The 12779-nt window shown below is 46.5% G+C and overlaps 1 protein-coding gene across 1 annotated transcript; it reads left to right on the top strand.

The window, feature by feature from the left end:
- The first annotated feature begins 7495 nt into the window (after nucleotides 1–7495).
- LOC149326169 (uncharacterized) lies at nucleotides 7496–12393 on the top strand. Its single transcript, XM_089564489.1, has 3 exons — nucleotides 7496–7685; nucleotides 8435–8514; nucleotides 12358–12393. Exons 1-3 carry the CDS (start codon nucleotides 7496–7498, stop codon nucleotides 12391–12393), a joined length of 306 nt encoding a protein of 101 aa, XP_089420615.1.
- The last annotated feature ends 386 nt before the right edge of the window (nucleotides 12394–12779 follow it).

The following is a 12779-nucleotide window of genomic DNA, read 5'->3' as shown; positions in this document are numbered from 1 at the left end:
GCTAGCCCGCCGCTCACGCTCACCGCAGTCGCCTCGTGTTTCGACAGCTGCGTCCTACCGCCCCTCTCATCGGGAAAACTAAGTGATGCAGCTCCCGGAGGTGACGCTGCATCAACGACCCGGACCTCAAACCCTCTACTGACGACTCGACCCAATCTGCTAGACGTTACAGTTGACGGTGTTCCTGTGCGCGCCCTTATTGACACCGGTGCCCATATTTCCGTGATGAGTGCTGACCTCCGCCGTCGCCTACGCAAAGTCCTTACGCCTGCAACGTCCCGTGTGCGCGTCGCGGATGGTGCCATGCCTGCTGTCGAGAGACTCTGCACCGCTCGCGTGACAATCGGAGACCACAGTACGCCGGTTCAGTTCACCGTCCTTACCACATGCGCCCATGACCTCATTCTCGGTTTAGACTTTTTGTCGGATCATTCTGCCCTGATTGACTGCTCGCAGGGTGTCCTTCACCTTGAGCTTCCCCACCTCGATCCTGACCCCATTGACTCGTCGCTCCGGTTGACGGAAGCTACGACATTCTTCGGTCCTGCTCTACTAAGTACAAGCTCACCACCGCCTATCACCCGCAGACAAACGGACTTACTGAGCGTCTCAACCGCACTCTGACCGATATGCTCGCTATGTACGTTTCCCCCGATCACCGCGACTGGGACCTCGCTCTCCCGTATGTTATCTTCGCATACAACTCCTCCCGCCATGATTCTGCCAGTTACTCCCCTTTTTACCTTTTATACGGCCGCGAGCCCCAATTGCCTTTGGACACGCTACTGCCTACTCCTGCTGCTCCGTCCTCTGAATACGCCCAAGACGCCATTGCCCGTGATGACTACGCCCGTCAACTTGCACGCTCCCGACTTCTCGCCTCGCAGGCCTCCCAGCAGAAGTTCTACAACCGCCGTCACCGCACAGTCTCTTTCTCTCCTGGCTCCCTCGTCTTGCTTTGGTCCCCATCTCGCCGCGTCGGCCTCTCCGAAAAACTTCTGTCCCGTTATGTTGGCCCGTACCGTGTCCTGCGCTAGGTAACCGCTGTCACTTACGAGATCGCTCCGGCCTTCCAGCACGCTTCCTCCCGCCACCTTCAACGTGATATCGTCCACGTCTCTCGCCTGAAACCCTACCTCTCGCCATGCCCTTCAACGTCATCCAGTACACCGTGACGGTGTTTTTCCGGACGGGGGGCCATGCAACGGATATTCACAGAAGACGATGAGAAGGAAGTGCCTGACTGGTGTGCGCGCGCTAGTGTTCGGTGTCTCCTGTGTTGTTCGCTCTGCGCTCCGGTCGCCCTTGCTTGTGACTAGCCTTTCGGGCAACGTAACAATATTATTGAGATTTTAATGTCATGAACAAAACCGCATATTGGCTCAGAGAGTCTCAAAAGAGTGGAATGAAATTATAGTTTACATTGAGCTCATTTAGCAGAATATTTTAAACGCAGTATTGAGCGCAAAATCTTATCAGTGCATAGTCAACACAAACGTTTGAGTTTCAGCCAAGTTTGGATCTGTTATGACCGAAACCTGCTTGCATCGAAAGGAATAATAAGGCACACATTTTTGTATGATGTATAACGTTCTGTATCTTGTTAAATGGTGGGTGTCAAAAAGCTGATTTTCATGCACTGTACCTGATATATATGTAATGTTCCATAGTGTGTCAATACATAATACATCTGATAATAAATGAGAGAAGAGAGGCCCGTTCATAGTATTTTTCTTGACGGCGTTAAGTGAAAATATGTGTGAGCCCCACATCAAGCAATGCTAATAATTAATATTGTTCACAACTTGTTCCTTATTGCTTAGAGGTTGCACTTCTATTTTATACCAACGCCAACAAAAATTTTCGTTTTTTGCAGGTATATGCCGGAATACATGCAGAGAGTTGCTGCCAGCAGCCGTTCTTCTGTGAGTGCCTGGGGGGCTTTAACATCCGAAGGCTTGGGACCGTTGGTTCGAGTGGAACGCCGCTTAAATGCAGAAGCCTACTGCTCAATCCTCGACGACGTGCTGTTCCCATACCTTTTGGGGGGACCGTTCCCCGATAGCGATTTCATTTTTAAGGCGAAAGCCTTTAATGTCTCATCGTTGTAAGCAGCAGTTGTCGACAGAGAATGTCACGCTTTTCAGTTGGTCGAAACGGTCGTGACGTCACAGTGCGCCAATTTCAAACGGGGCCAATTGTATTTTGGCTAGTAACCATGCAACCAATTGAAGGGACCATATAGTGATGCTCCAAGTAAGTGGGACAGAGCTTAGTTAATTGCTTAATTACCCAATTAGCCTAATTAACTTCTCTAGTCAGGCCATATAAATAAATAAAACCTAGTAAGAAATTGATCGAGCTCGGGAATCGAACCCCGGTCTTCGGAATGCGAGACGAGCATGCTATCCACTCCGCCATGCCAGCTCGATGGTTTGGAATGAACAAAGGCACGTCTAGTGAATACGGTGTCTTCGCTCACTTCCATCCTCCTCCCTTCCCTTCCGGCGAGGTTTAGGTGTCCACCGAGATATGAGAGAGAAATACATTTCCTTTCCTCAAAAACCAATTTACCGACGAGCGAGGCGTAGAACCGAATGGGCGATGGCGTTCTATGGACTCCCTGGCAGCGTTGCAAGACGCTCTCGCGTTCCACTCTTAGAGGCGAAGCTTAACATCTTAACCACACATCAGTGACCACACTTTAGGTCAAAAAAGTGCACCCCCCCCCCCCTGAATTTTGACGGGTGTCCACCGAGATATGTGACAGTTACTGCGTAATTTTCTTTCCTCAAATACAGTTTTCATTTTCTTCATTACAGGCCATCTTCGTCTTTCTTCTTTCACTCCCACTTCCTCCGCTCCTTTACGGTGCGGTTCAGGTGTCCACCGAGATGACAGAGAGTTACTGCGCCATTTCCTTTCCTCAAAAACCGTTGCGTTGAAACGGCAAGGCATCGCGCCGAACGGGTGGTGGCGTTCCGTGGACTCCCTGGCAGCGCTACAACACGCTGTCGCGTTCCACTCCTAAAGGCGAAGCTTAAGCTTAATTAGCAGTTAATTAGTATACAGGCATTAATCAGTAATTAACCATTAATTAGTGATTTGTCATCACTTAGTAATTAGTACTCAATTACATGTGACGCCACCAGTGCCACAGAATCACTGAAAGTGATTCTGTGCCACTGTGGTTCTGTGTGAAAGTGATTCTGTGGGAAAGTGGTGCGGAAAACGCTTTCGCCTCTACGCACTTTAGACAGTCAAAGTGCCCCCTGAATTTTTCAGCAGGATAACTCCCCGATCCACAAGTCCAAGAAAGTTGCTGCCTTTCTGGAGCTTCGCGAAGTGGCAGTTCTTGAATGGCCGCCACAGTCGCCTGATCTCAATATAATTGAGAACGTTTGGGGGAGCATGAAGTTTGCATTGGCACGCCGACAGCTCCATTCCCTATCACCGGACGCGCTCTGGGCTGTCATCCAAGAGGAATGGGAGTGACTTAGGTCGAACAGCAACTTGTGTCGGTCCCTGTACAGCTCCCTGCCGAGCAGAATGCAGGCCGTGATTGAAGTTGGAGGTGATCCCACCCGATACTGAGCGTGGAAACCGCTGGATGAAATCTTAACCACTCTGACTGGTTCGCGCAGCAGTTCCCCGGTGCTTCTGTCACAAAATTCGCGCGTGCCTTCGGGCACGCTAAGCGTCGGTCTCCCCCTTTACCCTCGCGCTCGGCGACGGCGCGGAGGCAGTTAGTTCCGGAACAAGGAGTATGAGACTGTACGGCCAACGCTGTTTGTGAGCGCGCCTGCCCTGGCGCCCGAGACAAACAGACACGGCGTCGCTTATAAAAGGAGCCCATCTCCAGGTGCGAAGTTAGCCCAAGCCGCCAGTTAGCTGTGCACGCGCCGCCCGCTCGACTCCCGGGATCACCACCACTGTTGGCCAGCCACGCACCTGCAAGACGCCAGTCGTCGTGACGGCACCGATAGAGGCCTGAGGTCGTCGGACTGCCGAAGTGCCCACTGAACAATTAGTGATTTTTTCTCTCTCTCGTGTTTGCGCACATTAGGTGCTAGCCCTCTTGCATCTCTCTCTGCGTTACTCTGCATGTTTTGCATTGTATGTTGTCACTTCGTATTTGTTTATTTGAGTGAATGTTCAACCTGTGTATCGTGACTCCGATCCATTCTCTGGATGGCAGGCGGCGCAAGCCGGGCACCAAACGACCAACAACCTTTTGTCACTTGGTAGCTGGTCTCCGCTGAGTTTGCCACGCTGAGTCGAGGGCAACTCCTTTGTGTCCGAGAGTGCTACCCCCCCCCCCCCCCCCCTCACGCTTTAAGGGTGTCTGGGAACGTACGCATATTTTAAGTGCGCGAAAGGTGACCTTTATAATAGCTTCCAAATGGAACCAAACGAGAATTAAATGTGTACCAGCTGAAGCCGACTGGTACCAACTAAGAAGTGTTCTGTAAAACTGCTGGAGTGCTTAAGTTTTTCAACAGGGGCCACACACGCAAAAGTAGCGCCTTCATGTTTTTTTTCACTCCTAGCGCCTCCTATCCCGATTGCTCTGACACGAGGTAAAGCGTGGCGTTAAAAAAGTCAGACACCAAGTGCGGTCTATTTTCTCTCGCTCTCATTTGCATGAGGGACCACGTGACAAGCAACGAACTGCACATGTGCTTCCCGCAATAAAATTTGTTGGTATTCTACAATTGTCCTTGTGGATCTTTAGGCCTGTCGCCTTTGCTTTACGCTATGTTCCGCCATGTGAAAAAAAAAGCGCTGCTGGCGGACAAGAGAAAGCGGAGGTCTGCAAAATGGCTGAGGCTAGTGGGAACAGAATAAAAAGATCTAGACACATTAATTAGCTAGGCATTTCAGCTCTGCGAATGGGATGCTGTAAGAGGCGGAATATGAGTTCGACTAAATACATTGTCCTTCTGCAAGCTTACTGATACAAGCAGTGGTACGCTAGCATGAAAAATAATAATGAAATAAACGCATTGTAATTTATCTTCCAACTAAAACAAATATTGGTGAATTCCATCAGTTTATTATTGAAATCCGAAATCGCATCAAGTGATCTGCGAGCTCTGTCGCACTGTGCTCATCTTGTGACGACTCGAACTAAGAATACACGGCTCGGCGCAATCTCTCTGCACACGGCAATAAGGACTCCTCATCTAAAAACTCCCATTCGCATTATACAGCGCGCGCAGAAAATAAAGCTTTGCTCCGCTACATTCACCACTTGCAAACCTTGGGCAGGTCCTGATAATTACCCGCGGCGGTGCCTTCAGGAGTCCCGAGTTCAATCGCGGTGCCAGCGGCCCCGTTTAGGTGGAGACGAAGTGCAAGAATGCCCGAGAGTTATGCGAGGTCGGTACACGTTAAGAACGTCAGGTGGTCGAAATAATCCATGCCCCACATAGCCTTAGTCGCTATGGAATGTTAAAATAAACCAAGCCAGAAAGCTCTGTTTAGAAACTTAAACCCAGCCAAATTACGACATACACCGGAAAAAAGAGGAGAAAGGCCTCTTTCCTTTCTTTTCTTTTTTTTCCTGTGTATGTTTGATTTGATTTATTTGTCTCCTTTCTGATACAGAAAGAGGAGCAAGAGCAAAAGGCGGAACGCCTGACGGTGGCTCTTGCCCCGCATACAGTTTGGCACAAACAGTCATTTAACATAGTTTTACAGAAAAAGTTCCACACCAAGGTCTTCGGGGGGAAATAAGAAAAAAGTCACAGCACTGAGGGAAAAAAAGGGTAAATAAATTATGCGAGAAAAAAAAGAAAAAAAAAACGCGTATGTAGCAAACAATAGACCGTGCATGCCAACACAGAATACTTAGTACAAAGAAGCACAAGCAAGTACACAATTCTGAAACATGGTTGTTGCAAGTTTAGCAACATGATAGCAAAATCATAATAGCAACACATAGCAATCATAATAGCAACAGCAAGGTTCAAAACGATAATGCACTCCCCGAAAATGAAACTATGGACAGAAACATCGCAGATTAATTGAATTCTAAGTTATTTTCGAGCAGCAGAGCTTTAAGCGTGTTCTTAGAGACATTAGCCCTCAGATCTGTTAATTCTTGTATTTTGTTCAGAAGGTTAGCTGTTTGATATTCAATAAGTTGTCGCCCATAATTCGTCCTTACTTTGGGTGGCCGTAATGTTTCCCTACGAAGTGAGTATGCAGGAGCTGCACTAGAGTTTCGTACACTGTAAAGCTTCGCTTTTTTTATGTACTGAAATAATTTGAAATAATAAACTTGATTGGCCTTTAAAATTTTATATTTCAGAAAAAGCGGTCTTGTACGCAGTAATTCCGGTGGGCCGTGATATTGCTCAAACATTCTTAACACTTTTTTTTGCAGGCTAATTAATCTTGTGTAGTTGTGACTTGTAGTAGTACCCCAGACTAAAGCACAGTAGGAAAGCTTGTATTTTCGCTATGTTTAACTTCCTAAATATGCACCAGCTAACCAAACAACGTAGTCTAGCAGAAAGCCCTGAAAACTTACATGCATTTAACTCAGAGTGCGGCACAGAGAACACCGGCCGCTCATTTGTACGCGCTACCAAGGACGCGCTGCAGTGAGTGAAGTGCGCTTTTCCGCATAGCCGCCGCGACTTGCTGTAAAAACGCAGCGCGCGAGGTAGCTTTCCAGCAATGCAAGCGAGGTGCGCGCCAGCGCGGTAGCAGACGACACGAAGCTCCTCCCCCGGGCCCCTGTGCGCCTGCGCGGCCTTACTTCGATGCGCGAACGCGCCGGATCCGCTAGCGCTCCGCGGAGCGCGGCCACGCGGAGCCGTGTTCGCACTTAGAGTGGACCACCCTGTACATCTGGCATAATTTCTTCAGAAAAATTTACACTTCCAGTTCACCCCATCTCGAACTCTCCCAGTGCCAGGGAGAAAATGTCACTCCAGGAAGAAATTCAACCGAAAAAGTGCTTTTCAAGCTGGAATGGGCGCCCGAGACGAAAGTCCGCCCTGTCTCCATTTTCATCACGAAACACCAGCCGGCAAAGAAGCAATCGCCGAATAAGTGACCAATACATTAAATAGCTTATTTTGCGGTTTGATTTCACCCGAAATCGTGAAGCGGACATAAGGGGCGTTGGTGGCCGACAGGAGCGTGTGAAGAGCTTCTGTCCAAGGTAGACCTTGTTCTGTCTTTCTAGACATTTCCAGATAACGAAGGGAAATGGTGATGATAATGTCTTACAGTACCTGTTAACCTAAGATCACAGAAAGAATTAGAGCGAACATATCGTAATATGCTGTTTTGTGCGCGGATGGAAGTCTTACGGAATTATTTGCGTATCTGACGAGATTACAGCGCCACCCCTAGCAGCCTAAATAATGAGCTATCCAGCAAGCCTAGGCGACGTGGGCGCATCAAGGAGGCTTGCGCGTGGATCTCCGTCGTTTGTTTTGGTAGCGTTAATCTCCAGTGGGGCTGCCCGGACAAATCGATGGAGTATTACGTCTACGTGAAATTCTTGGAAGACAATGTAAAGAAAATCGCGAAATCTCGTCATGTGAAAGGGTTCCGCCCGGCTGATGTGGACGATTTTAGCGCCGGGGAAATTTACAGCGTATTTTGGGAAGGCGACGAAAGAACTAGTGGAGGTTATTACGACGTCAAAATACTCCACATGTCAGGTAAGCAGAACTCTCCTGAAGACCCTGATGAAAGTTTTTTTTTTATCCCTGTGCCATGAACCATTGCTGCAAAACATGTCGGCAGGCATATGCCGCCTCTCTGCTCACATGGGTTTGCTCGGGGCACACGATTCAAAACAAAGGGTGCCCCTCAGGTGTCAGCGCTGTTTTCTCTTTCATGTTGTCGAATCTGCACCGACTAGCCCAACCACACGTTGTGTGCGTTGTTTCTCGAACGTTTTTCGCCCTCTTTCACTTTCTTTTTATCGCTTGTGCGCTCCAAGTGTACTGCATGTTTGATGTACCGAAATCCCGTGCCCATTAATTTGCCGTGGTTTCGGGGAGACGGCAGAATGGTTAGACCTGTTTTATTTTTAATTCTGTGTGTTTACATGCACTGTAAAGTTTTGCAGTATTTGCCTATCTGGTGTTGCAGTATTATGAAATACACTGCACAGCAATGTCAGCTATTTATATGCTGCATTCCTTGCACTCATGTTGTCTTCTCATCTTTTCCGTGCTTTTAAAAATGTTAGCTCATCAGTACCATTAATTATGTGGATGCTTGAGAAAAACACTGTAGCGTGCGAATGTAATTATGTGGACACTGGACACTTGGTGAAAACACAAGCATACGAGTGCGAGCACTGAGATGTATCAGCATGAGTGTTGTGTGGCCTGGTCGTTACTACGAGAAACAAGTGTTCATTCAAATTTATTTCAAATTTATTTCAGCAAATTTATTTCAGAGTCCAAAGAAGACATGGACATGTTCTTAGCAGATAAGGCACAGCGTGCAAAACTGAAGCGGCAGGGGCCACCAGAAAATGTGCGTGTTGGAAACTGCATGTTCCGTTCAGGAATTGTCATGTTGTTAGTATGTATACATGGGTTTCATGCGATGTCATGGGTGCCACAATACAGAGTCTAACGGAGAGCTTCTGCAGTGCAGATTGGGGCAGGTAATGAAAAATGGAAGAGAAAAATTTGCAGGTTTCTGGCATGCATCTAATCTCAAACATGGCAGCAGCTATGATTTCGGTGCAACCCATGTATAAGCAATTTTCATTGATGCCACTGCTGGGCCCTTTGCTATCTCCCTGGTCATTCTGAATATGTTTACTCCTTTTGTATATTTTATGGAAGTGTTGGCTAGTGTTGAATTATTGAAACATGTGCAAATCTTAGAGCAAGCAGCATGTTGCCATGCGAGCGCATGTATAATCACAGCCATGGTAAACAGAGCGTGCAGTTGTAGGAAAAGCTTATATGCGCTTATATGAGTGATGTAGTGCATTTTTCTGGTATTTGTTTAGTTCATGCGTCTAAACTTGGAAATTCATATTCAAAGAATTGTATGATATAGCTGTTTGCTCTGATGTACCATTTAAGTTGCTGTTCTAAAGAGCGACCAAGTAAGAAGCAGATTTAGCTCAGAGTCGTGAAGGACTTGACATTGACTATGCCAGCTTCAAAGTCACATCGAAGCACTGCTGAATCTTTTCAAGGAGACCTCTGGACAGGAACTTGCTGCAGGTTCTTAGGCTTAATGCAGTCATATATACAGTCATATGCACTCCTGGCATTGCTATTATTCCTAACATGTATCAGGAGCATGAACTGTCAACCGCAAAAGTTTGTAGGATCTGCAAAACTGCATTGCTGTGCCATCTGCCATCACAGAGCGTGGTGTTGAGGTTCACATGAGCCTGGATACTATGCTCTGTTATGGCAGATCACGCAGCAATGTAGTTTTGCTTCGCCCCGCCACACATCACAGATCCTGCAAACTTTTGCGGCCAACAGTACCGTGTTATGGATGAGGAAACGCCTAATGTACTTGTGGCAAGTGGGTGAATCTCCTTGCAATGGTCAAACAAATGCCAGTATGCTGATTATATACGAAGTGCATGATGGCTTGTGCATGATACACATTTGCTGCATTTATATTGGTTATGCCTATGCTTTAATTCTAGAATTCTAGTCAACAAAAAAGGTGAAGTTGAGAATGGCTGCGAAAAGAAGTGCCAATGAGGACATTGTGGCACTCAGAGAAAGCAATGCGCTAAAAGAGGAGCTGGAAGCCCTCAAGAAAGAAAATTCGAAGCTGCGGCAGTTAAACATGAAGCTGCAGGAGCAGCTTCTGAAATTCCTCTCAGCTCCAGGTTAGTCTTGTATGGCAGTATGCCTACTTCTTAATCTGGATACCGCTCGCTACAGCCTGTAAGTTATTACTTTTTGCTTGTAAGCTCCAGTGTGCTAAAAATACACAAGTGCATTATAAAAAGGACTTCTTTTTGGGAAAGCAAGTGTTAAAAATTTAGCATGTTTATTACATTCCTCATTGGTTGTAGAAATGCAGTTTTACACTAACTCTATGTCTTTAATGATCCTAACGTCTGCATCACAATGGAAATGTGAACTTTAGCTACATATGTTCATGTTCTTAGTGAAGGTTAGATAAATTACCTAAAAAGACCAAAAACAAAAAGATGAGAAAGTATGATGAAACAAGAAAAAATGAACTTGCTAAACGGGAAGTGTAAAACAGCAAACGTTTTTGTCAACAGCTGCTGAAGTGAGCAATGTGAGAATGCCGCTGAAGACACCCCTCCAAGGGCGGTGACACCGTTACCACAACAGTGCCACCCCACCCTGTCACTGGAAGGGCCCACGCTGCTCTCATCTGAAGTACGCAATGCGTGCTTATCAGCTGAGGAAGGTATGGAAAGTCATCAGCAGCCCTCCGGAATCATGTCTATTATCTGTGCCCTGCCGCGGTGGCTCAGTGATTACGGCGCTCGGCTGCTGACCCAAAAGACGCAGGTTCGATCCCGGCCGCGGCGGCCGAATTTCGATGGAGGCAAAATGCTAGAGGCCCGTGTACTGTGCGATGTCAGTGCACGTTAAAGAGCCCCACGTGGTCGAAATTTCCAGAGCCCTTCACTACGGCGTCCCTCATAGTCTGAGTTGCCTTGGGCCCCAGTAAACCCCAGTAAACCAATAAACCATGCCCACTATCTGTAATTGCCACTGACATTGTTGCGGAGTCCTTAACCTACCACCGGCCACATTTTTTCCAGTTCGCAGCAAGTTTATAGCCCATTTTTCAAGCTGCAAGGATAACCTAATAACTAGGGGTGTGCGAATATCAAATTTTTCGAATACGAATCGAATACGAATACTTGGTTCCGAATATCGAATCGAATATCGAATAATCAAGGACAGACGCATTTAACCACTACAAAATATTTATTTCAGCACCCAAGAACATCACAGTTTAACTATCAGTCATGAAATGAGCACAAAAGGTGTGTGTGGCTGCACAAAAAGTATCAAAGTCTCGAACATTGTTCTTAGAAGAGTGGAAATATCAGAGAAGATGGCTAGTACACAGCATTGATCAAGGCTAGCTTGCGATAAGCACAAAAGCGCGTTGCTGGGATGAACATAAAAGTTTGTCGTGATGGAAAACCAGCTGCTCCACATGGTCAGGCGGAAGTAGTTGCCTTCTAGCTGAAACGACTTCTCCAGCTGCAGGAAATGCCCTCTCAGTTGGCACTGAACTGGCTCGTATTGCGACGTACTTCGTGCACAGCTCTGACTGCACCAGCTTCGCAGGTATAGCCACAAAGAAGCTCACCAGTGCAGTCAGCTACTGCATGGCCCAACGTTACGCATTGCTCTGGGCGCCGCCATGTTGTTATGTCTCTGTCGATAGGACTTGCGGACCGGAATAAACGCCAGTGCTCGCAATAGAATATTCGGCTAGATACGAATATTCGCGTCGTGTCGAATATTCGAAACAACACGAACACATGAATTTCGAATCGATTACGAATACTAAAAATATAACATTCGAGTTATATTCGAACATTTCGAGTATTCGCACACCCCTGCTAATAACGGAACGAACAGGGAAGGGTATAGCAATGAGGAGCTCGTTACAGCACAAATAGGAAGGTAGCCAACAGTCATTGAAACCAAAGGAAGCATACGAGAATGTTGTTTTTAAATCGTTATTCATGATGCTAATGGGAAATTCATCGATAGGGGCAGCAGCCATGTTGAGAAGGCTTGAAATTAACCTCAGGACAGCGCAGTGCGTGTAACATTAAGAGACAAAGAGAGTAGTGCGGGTCAGGGGAACAAACACGACTGTGATGTTCTGGTTTAAATCATGAAGAAATGAGCAATACTTATGGTATGGAGGACAGGTGGTGAATGGTCCATTACTACTTATGAAATAGATTCCAAAAAAGGTAAACATTGTAGACGAGATTAGGAAATCTGTGGGCTGTAGGATGGCTGTAGCTGGCCCAATACTAAATTGGGGGTCAGTGGGTAGTGCTTTTAACCTGGTTTGGGCATAGGCAGGATGATGAAGTTCACCACCAGAAATAACTGCATTTTGATTTTCTTTGTTATGCATTAAACGCAAGTACTAAGGGGTAGCTAGCTGTCTTGCCACAAGTATGGATAAAATTGATTACATATTTCATGTCTGCATAACAAAAGAATAATCTAATTATTTATTTGATATGCTTCGAGGCTGAGGGTATTGATTTCAGCGTAAATTGTATGAAATGTTGTTCCTACTGCACTAGTCTGAATTGTGGCTTAATCTCTACTAGGTAAATATCAAGCTTGTGTTGTGCCGTATTGCGTGCAGACATGCCGGCTCTGGAAGGAGGTGAGGCATCTGTGATGTCTTCAGAAGTACACCTTCCAGCAGTGCCTGCTGGACCGCCTGCAGCAGAACCACGACCAGTCCAGGGTGTTTGTACTTGACAGACAGTGGAAAGGTGAAAGCACCTAAACTTTCTGTCTTATGAAATGTGACTTTGAGAACTGCTTGCTGTTGCATCAGTGGGGGTAGCACGCACATATATTCATTCACCGGTGTTGAATGTTTAGCAAGTTGATACTTGTTTATACTGGCTATAGCAGCATAAATAAGACGTGGCACCAGCATTCACTTGCATCTGTAAATTTTTATTAAAGAAACACAGATTATAGAATGAAAGAAAAACAAGAAACAGGAAAAAAGGTCACCATCCAAATCGAGCAATATTTGTCCTGCTGCGAAAATTT

This window comes from Amblyomma mixtum, chromosome 10 (genome assembly GCF_055824585.1).
Source record: "Amblyomma mixtum isolate Tamu chromosome 10, ASM5582458v1, whole genome shotgun sequence".
In the NCBI taxonomy this organism is placed as follows: Eukaryota; Metazoa; Arthropoda; class Arachnida; order Ixodida; family Ixodidae; genus Amblyomma; species Amblyomma mixtum.
The sequence above is the reverse complement of the archived record's forward strand: the minus strand, read 5'-3'. Positions and strand labels throughout refer to the sequence as shown.

Bases quoted from the DNA above. Each gene is read 5' to 3' on its own strand.
- LOC149326169 (XM_089564489.1), top strand. From the start codon at position 7,496: ATGGAGTATTACGTCTACGTGAAATTCTTGGAAGACAATGTAAAGAAA. The intron at 7,686-8,434 runs GTAAGCAGAACT...AATTTATTTCAG, and splicing joins CAAAATACTCCACATGTCAG to AGTCCAAAGAAGACATGGAC. The intron at 8,515-12,357 runs GTGCGTGTTGGA...TATTGCGTGCAG, and splicing joins GGCAGGGGCCACCAGAAAAT to ACATGCCGGCTCTGGAAGGA.